This window comes from Aplysia californica, unplaced genomic scaffold, assembly GCF_000002075.1.
Source record: "Aplysia californica isolate F4 #8 unplaced genomic scaffold, AplCal3.0 scaffold00243, whole genome shotgun sequence".
In the NCBI taxonomy this organism is placed as follows: Eukaryota; Metazoa; Mollusca; class Gastropoda; order Aplysiida; family Aplysiidae; genus Aplysia; species Aplysia californica.
In genome coordinates this window covers 225,768-253,197 of record NW_004797513.1, presented here as the reverse complement: position 1 = coordinate 253,197, position 27,430 = coordinate 225,768, and the positions used below count along the sequence as shown (strand labels likewise).

General features: G+C 40.4%; 1 protein-coding gene across 1 annotated transcript in view; it reads left to right on the top strand.

The window, feature by feature from the left end:
* LOC101856188 (microtubule-actin cross-linking factor 1) overlaps positions 1–27,430 on the top strand; it is a gene marked incomplete in the record, with an annotated part of 184,436 nt that overhangs the window by 88,504 nt on the left and 68,502 nt on the right. Inside the window, 22 exon segments of the mRNA XM_005100294.3 lie at positions 310–492; positions 1,010–1,166; positions 1,607–1,838; positions 2,439–2,624; positions 3,255–3,374; positions 3,878–4,204; positions 4,710–4,919; positions 5,372–5,491; positions 6,010–6,109; positions 6,404–6,636; positions 7,177–7,401; positions 9,003–9,023; positions 14,217–14,318; positions 15,344–15,511; positions 15,993–16,148; positions 17,432–17,632; positions 18,300–18,428; positions 19,621–19,791; positions 20,463–20,618; positions 20,979–21,185; positions 21,659–21,778; positions 23,732–23,749. Of these exon segments, the coding sequence (XP_005100351.2) occupies positions 310–492; positions 1,010–1,166; positions 1,607–1,838; positions 2,439–2,624; positions 3,255–3,374; positions 3,878–4,204; positions 4,710–4,919; positions 5,372–5,491; positions 6,010–6,109; positions 6,404–6,636; positions 7,177–7,401; positions 9,003–9,023; positions 14,217–14,318; positions 15,344–15,511; positions 15,993–16,148; positions 17,432–17,632; positions 18,300–18,428; positions 19,621–19,791; positions 20,463–20,618; positions 20,979–21,185; positions 21,659–21,778; positions 23,732–23,749 (3,542 nt within the window).

Genomic DNA, 27,430 nt, shown 5'->3' with positions numbered 1-27,430 from the left:
TCTCTCTCTCTCTCTCTCTCTCTCTCTCTCTCTCTCTCTCTCTCTCTCTCTTTCTCACACGCACACTCACACTTTCTCACATCCTCCCTCCCTCTCCCTCCAACTCACCCTTCCCCCTCCCTCCCCATTTCTTTCTATCTTTCTCTTTTATGTTGTTTATAAGAAGTTGATGATACAGTATTGGTTTTGTGCAATTTAGAGTTTAGTAACGTTTTGAATGTTCAGAACAATTATTTCTTTGTCCTTTATCGCCCTGTCTTTGCCACGCTTGGTTCTCTCCCTTCACCTCATGTCCTTGTATCCCGACAGACTTCACCATGGCTGGCGAGCGTCTGGCGTCTGGCCTGTCTGACGCCGGTCTAGTGGAGGATGCGGGAGACGTGCAGGCTAGCGTGGACTTGCAGAGAGAGCAGCACCGCACCCTGCTGGAGGAGATCTCTGACCACGAGCAGCTGCTGGACGCCGCCGTGGCTGAACAGGAGAACGTCATAGGTCAGCCTTACCTCACATTTAGTAGACCTGCCACACATTAACACTTTGCAGTCACACGGCCAGCTGTACAAAATACCCCATCTGGTCACCCAGCCAGGAGAGTGACTGCAATGGACTTCTTGGGCCTGGCGCAGAACTGTGCCACGTGACCAGAACGGAGAATTTTCACCTTTCACCGTCACATTATTGTGCTAAGTGATCGCAAAGTGTTAATTAGACTGACCCCACATTTAGTGGAGCTGCTACATATTTGGTAGATCGGTAGACCTACCACTTGTTTGGTAGACCTACCATATATTAAATTGATCTACCACATGTTTGGTTGACCCTGGCAGGTAGTAACAATAACCTAATAATGTTAATAGGGGCATTAAATCTATACTATTTCACCATTTAATTTTCCCCTGACAGGTAGGATCAAAGGTCTATATGTCTTACTGTTCCGCTGCACTATACAAATGTCCATTATTGGGTAGATGTGCTTTTCTTTACTTTAACTCCAATTTAAACCATACAGGTCGCCTGGAGGTCGTGGAGGGTGACCTGCGGTCAGCAGAGCAAGTCCTGGAGCAGGACAGGGACGTGAGCCTGGACAAGGAGCAGCTGGGCCAGCAGTTACAACAACAGAGACTTCTCAATGCCACACTCAACAGCAGCCGCTCTCTCTTAGACAGGTACTGTCTGCTCCTCATGCTTCCCTCTGCGTTTTAAAAATACATTTTTAGTTTTAGTAAATGTTTTATGGCACTTGCAATACAAATAAGTCTTATAAGTTCTAAGGATTAGAGGTGTTACTAGAGAGTTGTATACAAACAAAAGAAGGAGAAAAATGGTTGTCTTAGGAATGTGGACATTTTTAACAGTGTCAATCGGATATTTTTTAAAATCGGGGGGGGGGGGGGGGGGGGGATATGGGTTGGAAGTTGTTGCTTGTACAGAGATGATTATCAGAGCAGGTTTGTTTGTACATCTTTTTTTCTGTATATGATATTTGTTACTCATTTTTACTTTATCATCATGCTCATTTTGATGATCCTTACAAAGTTATTGTCCTCTTTGCCCCATAACCTAAGTATCTGTACTGTTTGACTCAGACAAGCTCTTGTTCTTACAGGCTTAGTCAGGAGGTGGCTGGTAACCGTGAGGCAGAGGAAAAGATCACTGCCCTGCAGATCCAGGCTGAGCATCTGGAGAAACTGGCCGACGAGCGCACGCAGGAGCTGGAGGATGTCCTGGCCAACATCGTGGAGTTTGAGACCAGGGCCGGGGAAATGGACGGCTGGCTGGCGGACTCGATCAAAACTCTTAAACCTAAAGGAGGCGCCCCGAAACCTACACGGGCTAAGGTATACATATTTAAGACTTCAGATTATCTCAATTGTATCAGTTGGGGCGTAAAACCTACAATTATTCTCTTTCTCTTTCTTTCTCCCTCTCTCCCTCTCTCCCTCTCTCCCTCTCTCTCTCTCTCCCTCTCTCTCTCCTCTCCCTCTCTCTCTCTCTCTCTCTCTCTCTCTCTCCCTCTCTCTCTCTCTCTCTCTCTCTCTCTCTCTCTCTCTCTCTCTCTCTCTCTCTCTCTCTCTCTCTCTCTCTCTCTCTCTCTCTCTCTCTCTCTCTTTCTCTCTCTCTCTCACTCTTCCTTTCTTTCTTTCTTCTTTCTTTCTTTCTTTCTTTCTTCCTTTCTTTCTTTCTTTCTTTCTTTCTTTCATTCTTTCTTTCTTTCATTCTTTCTTTCTTTGATGCACACACTGACACAAACACAGTGATACATCAATGCATGCCTGCATAATCACACGTACAGACAAACACAGCTCTTTTCTGTGTTTTTCTAAATTCTCACACATAACCGTACCCACTTCCTGGATGTCACAGCCACAGCTCTCTTGTACACGTACAAAATTTTCACACGTAACATTACCCCCTTTTTTTGCTTGTCTCTCCCCCAGGTTGACAGCCTCCATGAGAACAAGAAAGAGAAGGAAGGAGAGATGGAGGCTCTGCGGCAGATGTGCTCGGACATGGTGACCAGCACGGGTGTGCAGGACAGGTACGCCATGAAGGAGACGATGGCCGACGTGGAGGGCAAGTGGAACGACCTCACTGAGCTGCTGGTGCAACAGGTCTCTCTAGAGGTAGGTGGCTGCTCTCTCTTACATATTGAGAGGAAAGGAAAAAGGAGGAAAGGAAAAAGGAGGAAAAGAAAAGGGGGAGGATGTTTATAACTATTGTAAGTTCGATATTTTATCAACATAATCAAGTTGTAATGCATAAGAGCCTGCTTCCTGTTTCTGAGTTTACATGTGCAGTAAAATTTGCAATCTAGTATCCGTTGTTTTCTGTTTTCGATCATGATAGCATTGATAAGTAAGAGATGTTTAATTATTTTTCTATATGCGCCAAAGTTTGTGCATTTTGTAATGTTCACTTTTAAGTGGGGAAATAATTGGCTTGGTGAAATTGAATGTTCCATCTGAATCTTTATACTGTAGGCAGATGTTTTTTCTTGTATATGAATTTGTTTCTTGGAATTGAGTGTAGAGTTCCTCTCCCTTTCTCCCTCACAAGCACACATACTCATGCACTCACACCCACGTACAAACACTCTTTCACACAGGCACCAACACATGCACACACGCATATTCAAAAGGGCACACATGCACATGAACACTTCCACTCCATTTTCTGACTACAATAGTAAAGTGTGAGTCAGACTTCTTCCACTGCCCACCTGTATGTGACCCCTTGTTTGGTTGTGCCCACAGGCTCTGTCAGAAATCGATGGCATGCTCAAGTACCTGGACAAAGCGGAGAACGAGATCAACACGGCCGAGCCCATCAGTGTGGATCCAGAGACTCTGGGAGTGCAGCTCAGAGACCACAAGGTGAGATATGCTTTTAATTTTTGCCTGCTTCCCAGAAAGTTATTTGTTTGGACATTTTAAAATTACATTTGGCTCATATATTACTCTCTGGTTTTGTATTTACGAGAGGCTTCGTTTCATTTTGATATCTATAGGTAGTGTTACTGATCCATTAGAATGTTGGCCATTGCTCAACTGTCAATGGCAAAGCGGTTAAGGAGACACAGGGATTAAACTATAAACAAATTTGTATCTGTCCTGACAAAACAGGAACAAAGCAGTGGTCTTAGACAGGTGGACGTCTTGAACAGTGTCGTTAAAGTGTAGCAAAATTGCAAGGGGGAGTGTGGAGGGGTTGTTTGTACAAACGATTGTCTTTGATAGATGGCCATTAGAGAAGGTTTGACTGTACCTTGTTTTTTTTATCACTGTAGCTAACCCTCATTCTAATCTCTTTCTTTCTGTTTGTGTAATGGTTGTAATGGTGGTGTAAAATTCTTATCTGAATTGAATACACCTCACAGGGTTTTGACGAAGATCTGAAGAACAAGCGTAACGCTGTGAAAGAAATCATCGACAAATGTACTCGTATGCTGCGCGAGACGACCAATGCTCAGACGGACGAGATCAAGTCCCGACTGGACAGCATCAAGACTCAGGCAGACGTTGTGTGTCAGCTCAGTGCGGAGAGGCTGCAACAGCTGGAGGCAGCATTGCCCCTAGCAACGCACTACGGGGAGAACCAGACAGAGGTGACCTCATGGCTGGAGGAGATGGAGGCAGAGTTAGGGGCCCAGGGGGAACCCGGACAGAACTTGGAGCAGGTTAAGAAACAGCATGATAACCTCAAGGTAGGAACACTTTCCTTTTTTGCAATACTCACCTATGTTTAGGAGGTGCCTTTGGAGTTATCTGACTGGTTCAGGGCTATAGGCACCAAGACAATTATCTCCGGCACAATGATTGATATTAGCCCAGGAGATGATCATTCATTATGATAAACAATACTGCGAAGCAAAAGCTATTGCAGGGGAGTTTTTGATGATGCAGATATAAATTGAACTTCTAAGAGAATATGCCACTTCATTCCCCAGATAATATGCCACTTCATTGCCATATGGGGGGGGTGTCTTTGCTTTATTTGCTCTCCACAAATTGTCTTTTCTAAAGTTATAATAGCAGCTTTATGAGCTTTTCTTTTGTCGGTCCTGAAGTGAACTCTAAATAAAAGATGTCATGAACCTTGCATGTAAAGTTTCTTATATTTGAACAAGCTCAAGGCAGTTTGGGTCGGAAACATTAAACTTCTTTGCCAGAGGTACATTTCATTTCAGTACTTTGTGTTGTGCTCCTCAGGCAACTCAACAAATTATCGAGGACCATAAACTGTTCATTGACGACCTCAACTCCACGGGATTGGAGCTCATGGACGTGTGTGCGGAGAGTGACGCAGTTGACATCCAGAACCGCTTGCTGGACATCAACAAGCGCTACGAGGGTCTTAAGTCACAGGCTCGCAACAAGGGCAGGGATCTGATGGATTCCAAGAGAAAGTTTACACAAGAGGTGAGAGTTGATAACAGAGTTCTTTGTGGTTCTTGGTATATAAATATCTTCTTTGTCAAACTTCCAGACTGGTCTCTTCACCTCAGTTGTTTCATTGTATGCTTTTCTCTTTCTCTGAGCTGTAGGGTTTTCCAGGAAAAGCATAAAACATGATGATTATTTGTCCAACTGCTTAGAATATGCATATGAGATTTTGTCTTTAAAAATGTGTTGAAAAATTTTTGTCACATGCACCTAGTAGGAAAGTGTTGTTGTATTTGTTAATCAATAGTTCCATGTTGGAATGTGTTGTTCTTTAAAACCTTACTGTTAATTTTCTTTTGATCATTGACAAATAGTGTAAGTTTAGGGCAAATGTTTCTTGAAGTATCAGGCATTAGAAAGTCAACTTCCCAAGAAAAGAAAAATTGAACTAGAAGCTGACTGTATTGACATGCTGTCTTTCTTCCTAGGCTGGCGAGTCCCTGGATCAACTGCTAGAGGACCTGGATGGCTTACAGCGAGTGGTCACTAATGCTGACCCTATCCCTGCCTCCCCCGACAAGCTCAAGAATGAGATTGATGAAAACAAGGTGAGATAAATGAGACTATTTATCAGAGGGCATTTACCATGCACAAGATAGACCACATATGTTTGTCGGTCAATCTTGTATAAGAAGATAGATATCTCAGCCAAAGATATATCGCCTGTTGTCAGGACCTCTTAATTTCTGCTTATATACTTTTGTTAATGCTGAATTACTTCAATACTGTTGATACATAATCTGTGTCAGTCTTTGTGATTTGTTTCTGTGTATCTGCTAGTACCACTAAGACCAAGAACTTGCTGCAAGACTTCTTTGAGTCTCAGTTTCTCAGTGGGGCTTACCAGCTTCATCAACTTATGCCTTTTTAAAGAATTTTTCATGTTAAGTATTCTTTTCCAGTTTGCTTTTGAAGTTTGTTTTTGTTTTTGTTCTTTTCAGGCAAAGGTTTAAAAAAAAAAATATATATATATTTTATATTATACATCTGACTACTGGAGTTGTATGATAACATTATTGGAATAGACATCACTCTTTACCAATGCTTGATCTTACCATCCTTCCAGGCTGTGTTAGAGGACCTTGACAGACAGAAGGGAGCTGTAGCCAAGGCAGATGAGATATTGAAGAATCTGAAAGCCCATGGTGTGGAGGACCCAGCAGATGGTATGACAAAATTGCTCAATAAATGGTCGTTGTAAATTAATATGTTTAGTTCAGAATAAACAGTGCTTATTTCAGAAATTAAGATATATTGAACTGCTTTTTAGTATTTAGTGCTGACGCTTAGGCTGTTAAATTTAAGTTTGTCTGTGGAAGTAGGCAATAAATATAGGAGACTGATACAAAGATTGAACACTGTCTTTTTCAAACTGTATCAGTTTAACATTTTATTATTGATATTGTGACTTCATCAAACAGCTTCTCCTTCAAGCTTCTCTATTTTTTTTTGTTCCGCAGTTGAAGACATCAAACAAAAAGTGGCTGAAATAGGAGACATGACCAAGAACATCGGCAACTCTGCTCAGGCCCGTGACAAGTCCCTCAACGCGGCCCTCCGTCTGTCGGAGAAGTTCTACGACCTGTCAACGGATGTCATGTCAGGGCTGCGTGACCTCAAGGACAGTTTGTACAGCCAGGAGCCTCCAGGTGTTGACCCCGAGGCCATCAAGGAACAGCAGGGAGAACTTGCCGTAAGATTTTATTTGTCTTGTGTGCTCCATGTCTTAGTCTGTACCTCTTGCTGCATCAATCTGTTCATATTATACACTTCTTTGTCCCTTGATGAGAATTTTCTTTTTTGTTGCAAAACCAGACTCATGTGGTAAGTGCAGGGATGTTTTACAGGGGAAAGAAATCATAGACAAAAATCTATTGTGATTTGCTTTTATTCTTTCCCCATGTAGTACTACTTCACATTACTTTATTATTTGGTATGGGCCTTATCTTCACAATCTTGTCTTAACTGTCCTTTCTATCTCTTCACCAGGAGTTTTTTAAAAGGATTTTTAAAATGAAGAAATGACTGGGGTGTGCTATGAGCTATATTTGGAAACATGTTAAATAAATTTCACATTCAGTCAAATTTCTTGGAGTAAGCCTCTGTAACTGTCATTGGCAATGAACAATTTTATTCCTGTAGTATATACAAATTTTAGCTTTTATTCTGTGCTGTGCAAGTGTAAAAACTTAATACTTTGTGCACTAAGAATATTTCTGTGTACTTTGTTCAGGGCCTAAAGAAAGAGCTGGAAAAAGCCCGTGAGTTGGTAGGAGACAGCAAAGGTTTGGGTGCAGAACTCTGCAACATCTGTGGTGAGCCTGGAGCCATCGAGGTCAGGAAACAGCTAGAAGATCTGGGCCACATGACTGATGATGTCAACGACACAATCCGAGACCGCGGAGACGAACTGAGGAAAGCTTACCAGCATGCCGATCAGTTCAAGAAATTACTCGAGGTGTGTAGACATCTGTCTTTTTTGTCCTTTTTTCCTATATGCTGCGACCGTCATCATTTTTGCTTTTTCACGCAGCATGTTTATAGCTGTTGGACACAGAGAGAGAGAGAGAGAATGTCAGCTTTCCATGTTTGGTTGCTTTCATCACAATCGTCATCTTATAGAAAGGGAGTCAGCTTCCCATTTAAAATATAACAGCTTGTTCTGTATTCACAACATGAATTGTCTTGAACAAGTGTAGACAAAATTCATACATTGCGGGAATAATAACCAGTGTGTAACCTCTCTCTCATAAGACAATGTGCATATTGTTTATGAACTCTCCGCAGGATTAGATGTTGTTATCACTCCAGCAACAGCTGGGCTCTCGCCCCTTAGAATTAGGTGATAATGTGGAAGGTTGTGACCACCTGATGATCTGGTTCCACAGTTGAGCTGAGATGTAAAATTCTTCTCGCTATTTGCTATATTTCAGAAAGTTAGAAACTACTTGTGTACATTTCAGCACGTTTGATAGCCAAGTTCTTTTCCATTTTTGATGGCTATTGCCATCCTTCAACTTTCTTATCTAACATTCTAGGCTATCTCCACATGTTACGTTCCTTGCTATGTGATGATTATTTGATTATTCATTTTGAACTGACAAAAATTATGACAGAAATATGTGGGACACACCCATACACTTTTGAGTTTTTCGCCTGTTCATTTGGGATGGAGTATAAGTTTGTACTCAAGCTATGTGGACTCAAACTTATGACAGCTTAACAAAATGTTTCAAAGCTTTATTTAGCTTCAGGACTGCTTCTGATAAAAATGTGGAAGTTTATTTTGTCTCATCAGCTGCTCTTCCACTGTGATCCTTGCTCTTCGTTTGTGGATCAAGTACAAGGGTTTTCTTTTCTTTTCTCTCTTTTGAGCAAATAACTTTGATGAGCGTGCAATTTCATATATTTTCAAGGGTACAAATTAATCTGCTTTTGGGTTCAAAAGGACACATTTTTGATAGGCTTTGATGGACCTACTTCTTTGCGTAAATTATGTAATGCATTTTCTCAAGTTTCATCCACAGTCTAGTTAGCTTTTGTTTTTAATGGATTTTTTTTTACATGACAACAGTTGTTATTATTATATTTCTACTTTTGTGAGCGGTCAACAGTTGATGATGAAGACATTGGTTCCGTTTTCAAATCACAAGGTAGCAGCTCAAGTATCTTAACTAGGGGGTTACAAATCACTTTTTGACATATTCTGAGGCACTGGAAAGGGGAGCATGCTTTGTAAAGATCTTAGTCGTGCGATTATTTTGTGGAAAATACATGTTTAATTAAAATCACACTTTTTGTTAGTGGATATAGTGATGAGAAATCAATTGATTTCTTCCTGTAAAATTTGAAAAACCCGAGGTTTGACAGTTGTGCTGCTACCCTGCGAGATGCCTTAATTATACAGACATTGTTCATCGTGCTGAGGCAGTGCTTAACTCACAATGCAGATGTTCATATTTTTGTGAACCTGTTTTGATTCATATCATCACCAGCATTAGTTTGTGTACACTGTAGCCTCCATAGTGTGTCTGACATCTCTTATGTTTTCTTGTTTAGAACTTCCTCAGCCTCCAAGAGGTAAGCGTATGGCACTAGGGCTATGGTGGGAGTCGTGTTTTTCTGACATAATTTATATGTGTTGTTAGCAGCTGTGTCTGTGTTATTTAATGACAGCTGAACTCTGTATGCACTTGTTCCTTTTTGAACTTGTTCTGGGCTTCTGTGTTTGTGTTTTTACGTATGTGTGTGTTATGTGTGTTTTTATATGTGTATGTGTGTTATATGCATGTTGTTTTTTTGAGTGTGTATGTCTGTCTGTCTGTTTGTGTGTGTGTGTGTGTGTGTGTGTGTGTGTGTGTGTTTTCATATTTGTGCTTGAATCAGTGAATGGATCTTTATGTAGTACATTTACTTGTACTACTAAGTATTTACACAATGATGTTGATGAAGGAGATCGAGAGGTGGAGATGCAAAGACAAAGAGAGATAGAGAGAGACAGAGAGACAGAGAGACAGAGAGAGAGAGACAGAGAGAGAGAGAGAGAGAGAGAGAGATGGGGAGAGACAGTACACATATGTCTGTGAGAGGGATCATATTATATCTTGTTAACACACTGAAACAAAGTGTATACAGAGATATCAGCTTAGCATAATATTAAGTAGAGCCAGAACACTTTATATATCAACAGGATGCATTTCTGTATCTGTGAACCTCTATATTATCGTGCCGACTGTGTGGAGTTTGTGTCTGTGTTCACGTTGGGTTGTTGTTTGTTGCACATTGTATTCTGTGTGTCACTCTTATAAAAACGTAGTCTGCACTATGGGGCTGTTTGGATGTTAGACATTACTTGCTGATCCAAGAGCTTCAATCACTGGTTACTCTACTATAGGGTTGAAGTGTCAGTGGTACCGTTCATCGCTTCTTGGATTGTGCCTTTTTTAATGTTTGGAAACACTTTGAGAAAGATAATTCAAGTGTCGGAAAAGCTAGCAGGCATAAAGAATTAGAACACCACTTTCCTAGTCATTGTTGTTCTGCGTCTTCCTTTGAAAAAGTCAGTGAAAAGTTTTTGTTGTTGATGGGTTCGAGGGTAGCTTCATAAACAAGTTACAAATTTATCAGCAGAAGAAAAGTCACACAGGTGATGGATCGGACTGATATTGTACGTGAGGTGGTATTGTTCGATAGCAAAAACAAGGATTTCTTTATCACAGATCCCTGGATGGTAAAGTGACTTACATCATTTGAAACGTGGGTTCCAGATCTACAATATGAATTATACCTAAATAAAAGTTCCTGGGAATTTCATTTTTGGGGAATTTCTTTGTCCTTGTCAGGGGTGAGCTAACAGACAATATCTTCTCCCCTTTGGAAGTCTCCACAACTTTCATTTCTTTTTGCAGTGGTTTTTTGGTGTTGACTTTTTTGTCATTTTAACGTAAGCTTTGTTGTATACTGTTATTTAGCTTTATCACTATGTTGTAGTGAGTGTGAAGTGTGGCGCCTGCTGGTACTTTAAATTTTTGTTGTGTTGTGCGCAATTATTAATTGATCAATCTAGCTGCCTTGGAAGGGCACTTCACTTCTTTGATGTATACAAGAAACCAGGTGCACATTACACAAAGAAGAATATTTTTTCAAATCTGTCACCATGAAACTATTGTTTGGAGAATCAAAGATGTTTTTTCATTGATGCAAAGTGTTTTTCTTGTCATTAGTTTTAGTTTTTCTGTTGCTACTCTTTACTCTTACATGTTGATGTCTATTTTCCAGCTGTTACCCTTATATTTTTATGTCAATTTCCTGTTGTTGTATTCCCTTTTCCAGTCTTGTGAACCCCGAAACAAACTGCTCCCATTTTCCTGTGTTTCTCTGGTGACCTGCCTACTCTGTTAATGCCTAGATGCTGATCTGATCTTGTATCTTTCCCTTGATAGAGCCTGAGATGACAGTTTCTTCTAAGCGTTTACTTATTAAAGCCTTGCATGCCTTTTCTGTAGATAAAGCTGATCAGGTCTTAGATTTTTCTGTTATTTGTACTTCTCCTGTTACAGCCCAATTCCGCCCCAGCGTTAGTTATTAACTTTTAGATAATCATAGTTCTTTTCCAGATCTGCTGTATCTTCCGCTCTCTATATTAACGTTCTAGTTTTGATGTGACCCCCTTCTCCTTTTCCCCCGTGTATATCAGTGTTATGTTAGCTCTACTCTGTACAACAAGAATATTTTTGTGTCAAAGATGTTCATCTTGATAATGTTTTCTGAAAGAGGATTTAGCTCCTAGTCTTTTGATTTGCATTTTTCAATGTGCACCCATAATCTCAGTATTTGTAGAGATTATGGTACAATGCGAAATACATTGCAACATTGCAAAACAAGTCAATTAGTATATATTGCAAACAGTCTTTGGAGTGAAGTCATACAATCGTAGTTCTTGGAAAGGTCTTTCTGTAATACCTTGTTGAAGGGAACACAAAGAGTACACTGGGGTTGGGGGGGAGGTTAGGGGGGTGAGGTGGCATAATCAATATATGCAATGTTTGCCAACTTGACATTTTGTCTTTTGAGAGAGTCAATATACTATTGTACTATATAAACGAATGATGCTGTTCTGTATTGCTTGGTGGCCAGTTTGTCAGTGCTGTTGTCAATATCGGTGGTGGCAGGCTGTTTATATATGTGTGATACTATGGGTATTTGGTGCATTCCATGAAAAATTAAACTGCAGTGATACACATAATGGAAGGATGATGACTTACTGAAAAAAACTCTGAGCAGTAATGGAGCAGTTTATATTGGGGGTTTTTTGTGAGGGGGGTGGATTGGGGTGTTATTGTTAGAGAAAAAAAAGATTTCCTCCAACAAACAAACAAAAAAGAAAGAAAGAATGGCTCTATCGTTGCTTAGAATTTTGTTCAGCAGGTCATATCTCTGCGTTACATGTGCCACTGCTTTTTCATTTTTCATGCAATCGCCTTTTTATGCAGTACCACTGGTCTTGGGTTTGTCCTGAAGTATGCTGTATCCTCTATGTGTGTTGTCCATGTGTGGTTGGCAATGATTATTCAGCTACAATTATGAAGTGTATGCTTTTGGCTGTCTGTACAGCTGAGGGCGGGCCTGGAGCGACTTAAGGTAGACATTGTGTGCTTGTGGGCGTGGCTTTGGGGCAAAGGTCACGTGTGGCACCAGGACTTAGCTAATTGCACTAGTTTGTGTGCTTTTTGGCACTGTGAATGCACGCGCAGAGGACGGCCCAAAGGCTCAAGAGATTGGTCCTTGAGGGTTGCTTTTTTTTTCCGTGCATGGTCACTTGAAGACGTCCATGACTTTCCTTGACAGCACTATTTGAGGCACAGACTACACTTGTGTGAGCCGAGAAAGCTGCCATAATCATGCTGGAACCAGAAGTACACATCCTTCTAATTGATTTTCATTGAGAGAACTTGAAAGTTGCAAACTGACAAAAGTAGAAGTTTAAAAAGGAAGAAATTAAAGACACAGAGACCTGCGGTCATTTCAAAATCATCTATTGGAATTTTACTTTCAATGAGGGGTTTAAAATGAGCCGTTATTTGTTGCAGATAAATGTATCCATATACCTCTGCTAAATGATTGTTGAACATTTCTTTGACAGATAATAAAGTTCAGATATGTGATATATGTTGATTGCCTGTCAATGTTCACCACAGGCTGAACAAGGCGGGACTAGTGAGAAGTTTGAGAACGGTTTATATCCTGAAATCCACGACTCTGCATGTTGTTTTGCCTCTAATGTGCACATGTGTCCTCAATACTTATACAATGTCACCTATTATTTTTGTTGTTGTCAAAGTTTGACACCCTACTTTGCACAATATAGACTGTTTCTTAGGCTGGCGTTTAATCTGCGTCTGACCTCTGGTTGAGTGAACGTGTTCCTGGAGGTGTGAGTGGTTGGCGGGTGCTCTGGTGTGGTTTGCTCCTTCTTTCCTATAAACAATCTATCGTCTCTATCTCCCCCCCTTTTTTTATGTTTGTTACTCTCTTGTAACACTCTAATCTTCGGCACTTATATGACCTTATTGTGTTTCAAGTGCGGTAAAACTGCTGCTTAAACTAAACTGTTCCTGGAGGTTTTATGAAATAGCTCAGACCCTACTGTGATTCGTACGCCTAACATCCGCACAGCAGGTCAGGTACATAACTGGCTTCACCACAGTGGTCAGCTGCTAGGACAACATTTTCAGCAACACGGACATGATGTTCGCGACTTGAATGATCCAGAAGTAAAACTGTGTACAAAGAGTAGAGCATGATGGAATTTTTGCACAGCTTACTGCAGTAACACTCATCTCTTTTCTCCCCAGTCAGTGTGTAGAAACTTTTCCCGCCCTGCTGGATGAGACTAACACTTTTCCAAACAAAGCAGTGCATGGTTCCATGCTTACACTGTGCGTTTATTGTTCTTCTACACTTTGACTGTCAAAGTGAGGCTTTATGCGTTTACTGACCCTCTCAATCTAAGTTTCTGATGCTGAGCTCCACTTAACCTTTTCCCACACGCTTCCCAGTAGAGAACTGGTTTGTGTTGTGTTTTCTGAAATTGTGACACCCTCGCAATCTTATAATTATGGTTGTCTTAATTCACCAACATAAGTATAAAAGATAATGTGATAATGTTTTATGGGTTGCTTTTTTTTTTTACTTGTGCTGTTCTAAAAATATAGAAACTTTGCATTCCCCCCCCTTGTTCAATGTGAATATGGGGAAACTGAGAACTTCACATCACATTCTACAAGGGTAATCAGTTAAAAAACACAGTTGAGACTTTTTCGGGGGGTGTCTTTACAGCTTCATAGTAGCAGATTTTGTAGTTATTTTGTGTTAAAGTTTTCGCAACTTTATTTGATACATTTTTAAGAAAAGAGATAATCCTGCTGTATATTTTTGTGTCAGACAGATTTTTTTCAGCTGACCGTAGTGAGAAGACCTTGCTTTTAAAAAACTTGAAACAAAGTTGTGTTTTCTTATTTTGATAGAAAACTCTTGATTATTTTTACATGCATGAAAACAAAATTGTTTCACAGCCCTGATCAAGATTTTTGCAACCTTTTCCCACATTTTTCACAAAATTTTAATTATGTAGTATAATGTTGGAATGCTTTTGTGAAGGGATGTGTATCCAGTGCCTGTTCAGACATTTTCCGCAACTTGATTTTTTCCCCTATAATTAGAAATGTACAGCCAATCTGATGTATAATGCTGTTCCTCTGATTCGTGTTTCAGTCTGTGAACTCATGGCTGCCCAAAGCAGAGCAAAAATTGGCTCAGATGCGACCTGCTTCCGCTGACCCCAAGGCACTACAAGCCCAGATGGAGGAGCTGAAGGTATTCATTTAGTTGTGACTTTGTGTGGCTGTGTGTATGTTTGTAATGTTTCGGCTCTTTGCTAGAGTATGCAATAGACATGAGTTTAATTCTTGAGTCAAGACGTCACTTTTGCAAAGTGTTTCCAAGTTTTTTCTGGGATGGTGCCTCCTATTTAGCCGTGGTTGGCCGGGACAGACAGGGTTGAAGTTATATGTAGCCATCTTCATAACTGGTTTAAATTGTGTTGATAGAGGTGTACAAATTTCACAATCATTTTTGTCTATGCACTCATGTGTGTGTATGCGTAAACACGGGTTTGTGCTTGTTCTTATGTGTGTGTCTGTGTGTGTGTGCATGTGCTTGTTCTTATATATGTGTGTGTGTGCGTGTGCTTGTGCTTGTTCTTATGTGTATGTGTGTGTGTGCGCATGTGCTTGTTCTTATGTGTGTGTCTGGGTGTGCGTGTGTGTCTGTGTGTGTTTGTTCTTATGTGTATGTCTGTGTGTCTTGTGTGTGCATGTGCTTGTTCTTATGTGTGTGTCTGTGTGTGTGCATGTGCTTGTTCTTATATGTGTGTCTGTGTGAGTGTGTGCATGTTTTTATGTGTGTGTCTGTGTGTGCGTGTGCATGTGCTTGTTCTTATGTGTGTGTGTTTCTCTGTGTGTGTGTGTCTGTGTGTGTCTGTGTGTGCATGTACTTGTCAAACAGGTGAAAGTCTTGGACAGTGTCATTATATATAGTATAGAAAAAAACGAAAGGGGGAAAGTGGAAAGTGATCGTTTCGACAGGTGATAGACTTGGACAGGAGGCTGATAGATCAAGTTTCATTGTAGTTTCAATGTACAGTCTAACACAGATAGGTTGAACTCAGAAGACTCGAAATCACGCTTCCGTAGAACCGTGCTTGTGGTCGCGTTTTTTTCTCCTTCTTTATCTTTGTAAGATACCCCTTGTACTACGGATCCCTCGAACTACCGAGGCTGGTCCCGACAAATTCGAGCTATCCATGATATACTGTACTTTCTGTCTCTGTTTGTGTGCAGACGTTCAAGGCAGACGTCCACCCTCACATCACGGAGATGCAGCAGCTGAACCAGGAGATGGCAGCCCTGAGAGACACGTCGCCCATCGCCGCCGAGGGCCTGCACCGCTCTGTCAAACAGGCCAACGAGAAGTGGGCCGACCTGCTGAGGGGACTCACGGAGAGAGAGGTCTGGATGGACTCTTTGGTGTTGTGCTATAATAGGATGGGGGGGGGGGGTTAAATTGACAATTTTGGATCAAATTTTGTTACCTGAGCAATTCACGCCTTACCCTAAAATCAGCTGTGAGAACATTTGGAAAACATATATTTACCTAAAACTGTCTTTCAGAACACTAGGATGTTATGAGGAAACATGATTTATTATGTAACAAATGTTTTTTTCAGTACCTCCATTTTTCACCACTTTTCATTTTAAGTTTATTTTTTATATGGTCACCATTACCATTGTATTTTTGTATAAACAAAAAATACATTATGATACATTTTAGAGATGCTGTCCTGTTATATCTCCTTGCAAAAAATCTATACCTGAGGGTTCACAGTGACAAAAGTAAGTCTGAAAGTTCTTTTATTTGGCTTGGTATGTTTTCTTCGTGAATTTATTTTTCAATGTTCCCTTTTTGAAACAACGGTGATTTTCGTCACAGACCAAACTGACAGACACCCAGCTGAAGGTAGGGGAGGTCAGCCAAGCCATGGATGACATGATCAGCTCCCTCCACGTTGCCCAAGAGGAGCTGGAACATTTTGATGAGATCAAGGGAGACCCAAAGTTCCTTGAGACACACATGAGGAAACTACAGGTAGACTAAATGTTGCACTTATCATTGGCTGGGGGCAAGACTCTGACAAGGCCAAATTGCAAATCAAATGGCATTTGTCAGAGTCTTGCACCCATCCAGCTTTATAAAGTAGCCTTCGGAAGAGCAATTGAATGATGGGGACCTGACTTAAGAGTTTGGAATCAGAGTACCTAGCGGCGGTCTGTACAAAGATATAGCTGACGTTTTAAAGCTATGATGAGCTGATAGTTGCAGACAGAACAACATAGTAGGCAGATTGGAATTATATTCTTAAAACCACTTGACTGTGTCGCTCATAGTGGGTCCCTTGACCCGCACTCCCAACATGCATTGTATCTGTACATCTGCGTTTTGGGTCAATAGAGACATGCGGCTGGTAGATGCACGCTTTTCCCATTTGCACATGAAGCCATGAGCGTCGGATTCCCTTTGCCAGATGTTGGCATAATAATATAATGTAAGCGCATATGCAGTGTGCTGAAGACTGAGCCAGTGTATTACAATATAGTTTCAAATGTTGCCTTTTTTGAGACAGCAAAGGACAAATAAGACCAAAATGCTCTGCCAAGGGTGAGAGTCGAGACCAAAAGGGATCTTTAGTTGATTCAGTTTGTATAATTTTAAAGATTTTGTTCAAATTTTCACAACAATTCTTCCCTCATTGCAACATCTGTCTCTTGAGTTAAAGAAGTTGCATGACAACAGTTTTGCTTTTATTGTGGGCTGGGGATTTTTTGTCCTTTCGTATTTCACAGTTATTTTACTGCGCTCAAACCCAACACCACAGGACATGGATTATGTATTGACAATCTGTAGCTTGGGAATATGAAGTAAGCTGTATACCTTAAGATTTTTTTTTGACCATTGATCTATGTAACACATGAGAAATTTTACAATTAATACTTTTTTTTTTTACGTGGCTATTGTTACAATTATTCCTCTTTTTCTTCTACCCACTGATTCCAGCTGGTGTATTTTATTTGATACTTGGAAAAATATGTCTCCTTCTTATACCTAGTATGATGTCCTGAATCGTTCTTGTTTATTGTATATCGTATAGTAGTTGGACCTTCAGATGTGATTTTAATAATGAGTACCTTCTTCATCCTGATCACATCACACTTGAAGAGTGATGTATCTGTTATATACTGAGTGGGCGCTCATACGACCTTATACAGTTGTGAGTGTGGCAAAAGTTTTACCAAACTAAATATACTAATCTATCCTGCTAAGTTCCTGTGTTGGTGTGTACAGCTATGGGGGCCTGTGTGTTGCTCTTTCAGTTGTTGCAGTCTGACTTGCGGAACAAGGAGAAAGCGGCCCGCAAGCTCAACAAAGCCGTGGACGAGGTGGTGGCCCAGAGTGGCGTAGACCCAGCCCGGTCGCCGCTGTGTGACAAACAGAAGGAGATGAACCAGAAGATTCGGGGGACGCAGGCCACAGCTAGGGAGAAGGAGAACAAGCTGCAAGAAGCTATGAGACAGGTCAGATAATACGAAAACATACACAGGTGTTAGTACACACACACGCGTGCCTATACACACATATATGCTCATACATGCACTCACACACACACACACACACACACACACACGCACACATACACACACACACACATACACACACACACACACACACACACACACACACACACACACACACACAAATACACTTATACACAGAGACTCACACACCTGCAAAGGGGTAGAGGGTGGGGGGATGATTTTCATCAATGCTGCAGCAGTCATGACTATATTGTGATTCCCTATACATTGAAGTCCATTACCACCAACGTGGTACATGATACCCTGAAACAAATCTGAGTTGACCAAGGTGAGATGGCAAATAAAAATTTAAAAATTTCAATTTCCCTTTAGTTTTCTCTGCTGCTCAACTTTTTCCCCACTGCTTACTGCACACTCTGCCACCAGTCTCTGTATTACATTTAAATGATAAAATAATTGTATATGGAAAGCGTTAAGACCTTCTTTCTTTGCTGCATTGAAATTTGCATGTCTTTAATAGTTTACTGGCTTTCTATCATGATCTTGTTTTTTCCCATCTAGTGCAGCATTTTCTTATGAAGTCTTCAGAATTCTCTTCAGCAGCATTTTCTCGTTAAATCTTTATAATTCTGGTCATACTTAACAGGTGAAGAAGTTCTTGGGTGACATGGACGACCAGCTGTCAGCTGTCAATGACTTCCGTGCGGAGCTGAAAACTAACCAGCCTTTTGGTGCCCTGCCAGACACATCGGAGAAACAATATGCAGAGTTTTTGGTAAGTTCTGAGCCCATATTAGTCTCTAACATAATAATATTTGATGATTGAATATCATGTTATCCTGTTTTAGCATTGTTCAACGAATCTTATATGCGTATAAAAACTTTCTCATCATACCATTATTAGATCTGCTCTGTTTTTTCCTTCACATTATATTTCCGGCTGTATTTGTTTTAAAAGCCTAATTATTGTCTTAATAGTTTAATACTTAAGTGTACTGTGACTTTTGAAGAATAATGTTTGAAAAGGAATTAAATAGAAATTTCCGTTACTCCCCTTATTTATGTAGAAATACAAAGTAATTGTAAACAAATGTCAACCGATCAACATATTATTTCTTACATTACCACATTGTTTTGAAAATTTGCACTTTGAACCAGTTTTTGATATTCTGTGGAATTGTTTGCTTTGATTTATTTTTTAGAGAGGTGAAAACTTCTTTTCTTTTTAAGTTGTCAGCCTTGATGATATTTTTTTTAATGCTTTCATTGAAGTCTTAGATAGGTGTGTATTTGTACCAAGTGGTATTAGGGATATTACTTCAATGCTGTAACAGCACACTTGTTCAACAGCCCCTCATATCCTTTATAGATTTCCAGGGAATTGAGTTGAAACAATTGTAAAAATGTAAACATGTTTATTGTTTATTTTCTTATTCTGCTCATGTTTGGCTGACTTTCTTTTCCCCATATTTTTGCTTTTCCCTCCTCTTGTATTCTCATCAGTCAAATTCTGTTTTGTTTCTCTTCTTTGCCATTTTGAGTTACCTTTCCTTACAGTATTACCACCCCTAAAACTAATGTTGTATGAAGCAAAGAAGACTGTGTAATGAGGTAAAAAAAAGTTGTACACAACAACCTCCCCCCCCCCCCCCCCACCTCACACACACACACACAAATACGCACAAATACACATACACACACACATACACATCACACACACACACACACACACACACACACACACACACACACACATACACACACACACACACACACCAGTCACTTTACTTTACACTGTACCATTGGGAAAACAAATCACCTTCGCTCTCTTAACACCCCCCCCCCCCCTCCCCACACACACACACACACACATCAGTCATCTTTGCTTCACACTTTGCCCCCTTTCCAATATATATATATCCTTTCCCCTCCTGTGTTGTTGCATCTTACCCCACGCTTTCCAACAGAAAAAATGTCAGGCTCTGGATGGTCAAGAGAAACCCATAGAGGCTTTGCTGACCGCCGGTCAAGAGTTGATGGAGCAGTGCCGGCCTCAGGACGTGGGCCAGGTGGCCGATCGTGTTCGCAGACTCAAGGAGAGGTGGGCAGATACCAAGGACAGGGCCAGGAAGAGGAAGGTAAGACACTTGATGACGCTTTCATGATTTTTCAGCAGATAATTAAATTGTAAGCTGTGCCCATCCACAAGTGAACTTCTTAAACGCCCAAATTGTGGCAAACTCTTCTCTGCCACTATTGGTCTCATTGTCTATTGCAGAAGCCACAAGTCATCTTAATCCTAAATTCTTCAATTTATTTTTACTCTTAAAGAAATATTCTCCTTTACAAACACGTTGGTTATTGTCAAACATCGACGGATGAACAATTAATGTTATAATGATTTTCCAGTATTGCAAGTAATCTGTGCAGCTTTCAGAGTGGTAATATTGCAATAGGCACAAAAACTATTTTTACTCTTTAGTTTTTCTGTGCATCGTTTGTGGAAGAAATTGCAGTCCCAAAGAATGCCTTGTACTGCTTCGTTAGATTAGTAGATATCTACTTAGCTCCTGGAACCTGAAGTGTTCGACAATTATTTTTTTTTATAACATGTTTTTTGTGTTACTAAGTAAAAGTCAACCTGCTGCTTTGTATGCAATCCAGTTGTTATTTTCTGTGAATTCAAACCAGTAATTTCTTAAAATCTTTGTAGGTCTTTGGTTCTATGCGCCCCTCCCCCTCTCGCCCATGAAATGAAATGAGCAAGAGCATGTCGTAGAATTAATTGTTTTGACATATTTGACGACAGGAAAAAATGGAAGAGCACTTGCGTAATGTGGAGCAATTCCACGAGACCCTGAAGACCTTCACCGATTGGCTGAACTGTGCTGAGGTCAACATGAGGAGCTACAAGTACCCCAGCAAACTAGTAGACACAGTCACCAAGCAGATACAGGAACATGAGGTCAGTAGGTTAGAGGGTCAATGAAAGCATGCTTGAATGTATGTTTCTTTGTGTGTATGTATGTCTGTGTGTGTGCATGCATGTGGGAGGTTGAAGGGTGTTTCTGGTGAGTTGTACTTTTGTTGTTTATGTCTGTCTGTTAACCCTGAGAACATCTCGCCATTTACTGTTTATGGCTATCCTAAATATTTATTTTCACTAAAGGTATTGAGCAAAAAAAACAAAAAATAAGTTAAAATTTCCAAATGATCAGAAAATGCCAATTTCTTCGATCTTATTATTTTGACGAGCGCCTGATTTCACCATGATGACTCATTTCATATATATATATATGTACACGTTTACATATCACCCAACCAGGTCATGAGGGCTGACTTGGAGTCTCAGGCTGAGAAGATGAGCGTGCTGGAGCGGACGGGCACATTCCTTAAATACTTTGGCCGCAAACAGGACACGACCTACGTGAAGAACTTGCTGGTGGGCATGAGGCTGCGCTGGAAGAAGTTACTGAGACGAGCTGACGAAAGGGGCAGGCTACTGCAACAGGCCTACAGGGAAGACAAGAGGGTGAGTTGTCTCCCTTGATGGTGTTAGAACCCTAGCTTTTAAATTTGACATTTAATTTCTATTGTTTTTCATAGACCGCTCACTGTGTCGAATTTTGCCTCTCTATATCAATGTAAATGTAGAATCACAGATTTAACTGGAGATAATCATCTTTTCTTTTCAACAGTCTTGATAGATTTTTCTTGTCGTCTGGTATGTATCATACAAGCAGCAGTATTATCAGTCACAGTGAAGACTTGAATTGGTAGATATGGAATAAACTGGCTGGCCACGGAGTTAAAAAAAATAAAAAAATTTTAATTAAATATTTTAGTCATATGAGCCTTCCATAAGAATAGAGAATCCTCTTAATAAATAACATTTGTATAGTGCATATCCCTGCTCAACAGCAAAGTCTATGCACTTTACAATCTATGAACATTCTCAAGTTCCCGGGAAGCATACATTTTAACTGTAAAACTGTGTGTGTCCAGTTTGACGAGTCATGGCGTGGTCTGTGTGACTGGCTGGACGACAGCATGAAGACCCTGAACAAGTTCCTCAGCCCAGGCTCCCAGCCGGCGGCCATGAAGCAGGACATCGATGAGCTCAAGGTGAGTTCAGGCTTTGCCTTGATCGTGTCAGATGTGTGCACAGAACTAGCTCATACCATTCCGCGGAGCAAACTCATACAATCCCACACAGCAGACTCATATCATTGCACTGAGCAAGCTGATACTGTCGGCAAGCTGTTCAATTCTTCTAAGCCCTGAAAACAAAATTTTTCTGGGGAGAGAAAAGGAATTTCATTTTTTTAAACAATTGCATGAACACATAACGTATTTCTTCTTGCTTTTTTTTCAACATTTAGAATTTAAATTTCGACAAAATACTTTTGGAGTACATGCAACTCACAACACTGAATTTTAAAATTGCAATAGAAACAAATTTCAACATTTTGGACTTAATGCATTTGAACAGCTGGCTGACAATGTGCTTTCTGAATAAGAAGCAGTAAATGAAAGTTTGGACGTTGACAGGTTCTGCTTTTTTCCAGCCCTTCTGTTTCTTGTACATGTTTATGTGCCTCCTTTCCTTTGTATTCAACTCTTCCTTACATGCTAAAATTTAGCATATCCATGATTGTGTCAGGATCAATTACGTCATAGCATTGTAGTCATGATTCTGATGATGCCCTTCTCTTTAACTCAAAGAGACAGAAGACAGGTTTAAAGATGTCTTATATGCAGAATAAAGAAGGGCTGCAGTTTATCTTTAAATCCTCCTGTCAAGTTTGGCTGATCTCAAGTTCTTTTTAAGCGTAAAATAACAGTACCAACTCCAGAGAATTTCAAAGCACTGGCACAGTGTAAAAAGGACAAAGAAGACAGTTTTTTACATGGTACTAGAATTATCGATGGTTTCACTGTAAGGAACAGTTTGCAGCGTAAGATTGCAAAGTCTAAGGTTGTGACCCATTAACTCAAAGCCATTTCTGGATGTAGACTGTACACTTATTCAGAGCTGTAGTCCAAGAATATCATTAGCCAGGTCATCGGTCAACTTGAAAAGCTCTCATGGTCAATAGTCATATTGGACATGCTCCCTCCCTGATGAGCCGCATGTTGCTGGTTGCCCTTTATGCCTTCAGCTTGTCCATGGTCAGTTCTTTGTGACTGACTTTTGTGACTCACTCTGGAGTGTTGAGATGCATGATGCATGACAACCTTCCCCATGTCGTAAGCTCTTTGTTCTGGCATATTCCCCCATTCCCTGCTCTGACCTGGCTCCAGGTTTCTGGCTGAACATGCGACGCTTTGAGCTTTTGATTGCTCCCGTCCCTTCTTTTTCTTCTCAGGGCTTCTCACTTGTTGTTTGTGTTTGGGGGTCCATGTTGATGTCATCTACTGCTACTATTATCGTGGTTATCAAAGTGTTCTTCCTAGACCGCTCTAATTTCTCTGTTCTGCTCAACTTCCATTCCCTTCCTATTATATATAAAAGCTTTATTATATTATTCATGTTCTTTCTGATCATAGTGTCTGCATTTTCCCCTCTTTATCCTCTCATAGTTTCTTAGTGTGCTTGTGCCATTCCCGTAGACATTTTAGTAAATTGCTGGACTTACATAACTATTTTCATCCTACACAAGGTGCTTTTACATTTTATGTGTGTGAGTGTGTGTGTGTGTGTGGGGGGGGGGGGGGGGGGGCATCATTTTCTGTTCTGTGGTGTATCATTTATCATTTCTGGTTTTGTGTTTGAAATGTTTTGGGGAAGGGATGGGAGTGGAAGGGGAGAAAGGGATTGGGAATAATGTGTTATTATGTTTCTATTTTCATGTTGCACATTGTGTTTTTTGTTCATTAAAAATTATATATTATATGGCTTATTATTTTGTATCGCTTCAGATAGCTAGTTATGAACTGTATATTTATATATATACATATTTTTATTACATGTTGGGGAATGCACGTCTCTGTGGAACCATGCCATGTGTTGCATCCGCCCTCAGACCATGAATATTAATGCTTTCCTTTCCTCTCATCACCTCCTTTTCACTTCAGAAAATTGAACTAATCCGGGTAAGTGAAGCAACCACACCACCATATTGCCTCTAGCAGTCTAATCCGTGTGTGCATTTGTGTGAAGTTCCTAATCCGCCTCTCTTGTTACTTTTTTTTCTTCTCATTTTCGTGAATTATATTTTCATCGAAGAAATTAATAATAATATACAGAACTACTTTCTGTAATGAACCTCTCATTCGGTGTATTCTACTTTGTGATTTAACTTTTAAACGTCTGAAGGTTTCGGTGAAAAATTAATAGATAATGTATAGAACCCATTATATTAAGGGATTGATATACTATGCGAGTCAACATGGTGAAATCAGGTGCTCTTCAAAACAATGAAATCACCGGCATTTTTCTAGCGGTTGGGCAATTTTTTTTTCGAATTTTCCATTTTTAAAAATTTTTGGGAGGAGGGGGGGGGGGGGGCTCAAAACCTTTTATATCCATTTAAAAACACAATTCAGTGTGGATTTTTTCCTGAAAATGAAGAAGCTTTAAGACGATACTGTTAACTCCAAATGCCCAAAAACTGACAAGCGCCTGATTCCACCGCGCCACGACACATCTAATAGTTTATATCAGTCTTTTTGGGCATTATGTGGTCGTTCGAGATGCATTAAGTCAGGTCCCAAACCTATGTACGAAAACACGATAAGCGTCATGCACTTTGTGACTATTTTAAGCTGACATTCTAAAAGCAAATCCTGTCTAACTATATCATAAGTTCTTCACCCCAAAAGAGTGCGCATAACTAAGGCTTGACCCCTGTCCCACTGTGCCCCGCTCTGTGAGGTTTTGCTGTAGATCGCGGCTTTTTGCCTTTAGAGGGGAGAGTTTAGCTTTGATGTTCATGGGGCTCATTCCATGCTACTATCTTGCCTTTAGGAGGGAGAGTTTAGCTCAATGCTTGTGAGGGCCATTCCATGAAAAATGAAACTGCTGTAGCACACATAACGAAGAGACGATGAGTAGCTGAACAAAAAATTAAGCAGTGGTAGAGCCATTCTTTATATTATTGGGGTTTTTTTGTTTGTTTGTTTTAAAATATATTTTGTTTTGTTTGTTTGTTAGGGGCAAACTTCCTCTTATGATAGAACCAAAAAAAAAGAAGAGAAAAAAAAGAAATAAAATCAATCAATCAATTGAGAAAATACCCCCGCCCCCCAAAAAAATTTTTTTTTTTAAAATCACGGCTCAACGCTCCATATATGTATGAGACATTAACATAACTTTCCTGCAGATCGTCACCCCCGCGTTGCCTGTGCCACTGCACTTTCAATGTCCATGGAATGGTCCACGAAGAGTAGTGTTCAGACCTTGTGGTTTGAAAGAAAAAAGACAACAAAATTGGTGGCTATAGGTAGTGTTCTTGGAGATCATAGCCAGTGTTTTTTGCCTGCTGCCCAGTGAATGGTCCTTCTCCCAGGTCGTGGGTCCTGTCTATGCCGACCCCTCCGACCCCACACCCCCACTCCTTTCTCAATCTAAAGCCTGCACAGTCCACCTCTTTTGCTTTTTTGCTTCCCTTCCCACACCCATTCCGACCTCACGAAACATCTTGTCTTATCTTTATCCCATGTGTGGCTCAGCTTTCAATTTGTTGCTATTTTGGTGCTTGCTTCTTCTTCTTCATCATCATCATCATCATCATCATCATCATCATCATCATCATCATCATCATCTAGTAGCGTAACGTATGGAGACATGGACTGTTTACGAACAGTTTGATACGAATTTCCAGCTCTTAATATTTCACCTCTTGGGCTTCACCCGAAACCTAATAAAATAAACTGCCGGTACAGCAACAATAACATTCGCTGAGTGAAATGGTGGTTTATTGTACATCAGAAATAAAATACGGGACTACTAAAGAAAAAAAGTTAAGTGATAGTAAAATGAGAGACACTATTGTCTATACACACAGGGAAGGAACAAGGAAAATCATGGTCGAGTAATTTGCATTCTGGTCTGGTGACCAATCAGCGCATTCACTATTTTTTATTTCTGAAATTATTTATTTGTTGTTGTTTTTGTTTTCTTTTGTTTTAATGGGGGTTTTTCTTTGATTTCTGTTGCTTAAAAAAAATAATCCAGGATTGAAAAAAAAAAGATTGGTTTTGTTATTGATTTTTGTACGGGCTACAGAGATAAAAGAGTCCGTTTTTAGCCCAGTTCTCATTAGTGAGCGCTCGATTTAGTCCATAACGTGAGCAAGTTCATTAGCGTTTTCAAATACGATTTATTGGGCTGTTACTTTATATCGGATTTGCCTCGTGACCGCTCTGTAGAATCTAGATTTCCCCAAGCCTTTTGTACTGATATGTATAAGAATGTACGCACATACCGATACAAGAATAGCCTGTGTCGTGTGCACAAAATGCAGGGTAGTGCTTTGCTGTATGTCTATTATCATGAATTGTTCTACATATTCCATAGATATTATCTATTACTTTGAACTGACAGAATACACGTATCTTGTCTGTTGTCTTGCTGACTCGGTCTCAAAATCTAACCCTACTTTGTATTCAAGCTGTATAATATTTCTGTGACTGACATTTTGTAATCTTGGTAATCCTGATACATGTATGTATCGCTAATGCCCCTGTGTGCCGTGAAAAACTTTGCCATTATACTTTTATTGTCGAATTTGATGTTATATATCTTGTTTCTCATGTCTAACTTCCCGTTTTACAGATTTGGCCGTCCTTGCGGTTTTGTTTTTCCATTTTTCGGTTTGTTTTTGGTTGTTCTTTTCAAAGTTTTAATTTGTTTTTGTTTTTGGTTTTAATTATCCAATGCAGTTCATATGAGGGAATTTTCTTATCCAAAAAGTACCGAAGAAATTGAAATGCATGTTCCGTTTTATTTATGAAAGTTTTTCTCCATTCGTTTTTTAATAAGGAGCACGCCCTTGCACAAATACACAAACTCGCTTTCCCTAGCATGTTCTCCCTCAAGTACTCTCTCCTCACGGGGCTCTGGTAGTCGAGAGGTTCCGGTGTTCGCCTCTCTTTCAATATGTCCCAGGTTCGAATCCGGATAGCGAAGGAAAATTTTCTTCTCTAAAACGTTTTCCTTTCACCTCCTTTCTTGTTCTCTGACAATGTTCTTTCGTCTGCTTTCGTCTCCACTTTCTGCCCCCATCCCCTCATCCCCTTTATCTCCTCTGGGCTCCTGACTCTTTCTGCAGACCTTCTACGACTTCTCCTTGGCTCCTTCCTACTCCTGTCCTTCAGCCGCGTCCCTGATATTTTAGTAGGTAAGATCTACACCTCGCCTTCTCGGACAAAGGCGAAACATATAGAGGTCCCTTGTGCAAGTTGCACACGTTAAAAATCCCTTGGTGGTCCAAAGTCGATAAGAGAAGGCTTCGGCCTCCACCCGGCAAAATTCCAAATTTCCCACCGATTGAAAAATGTTTAATGTGTCCCGCGCGCTCATATGACCGTTTACAGTTGCGAGCGCCGTAAAACACCGAAAAAAAAAACCAACCTCTCTTCTCACCAGCACGGCCCGGGTATGGCTCAATGTGCACCCTCCAACGTGCACACACGTTATTGTACCAATGCTATCTCCGAGCCGTAAGACCGGGTCTATGGAGTAACGGTCAGAACTAGGCCATCTTAGTGCGCCTATAAGGTCAGTTGTACATTTCCGTCGCATGCAGAAGACCCAAGTTCGATTCTCGTGCG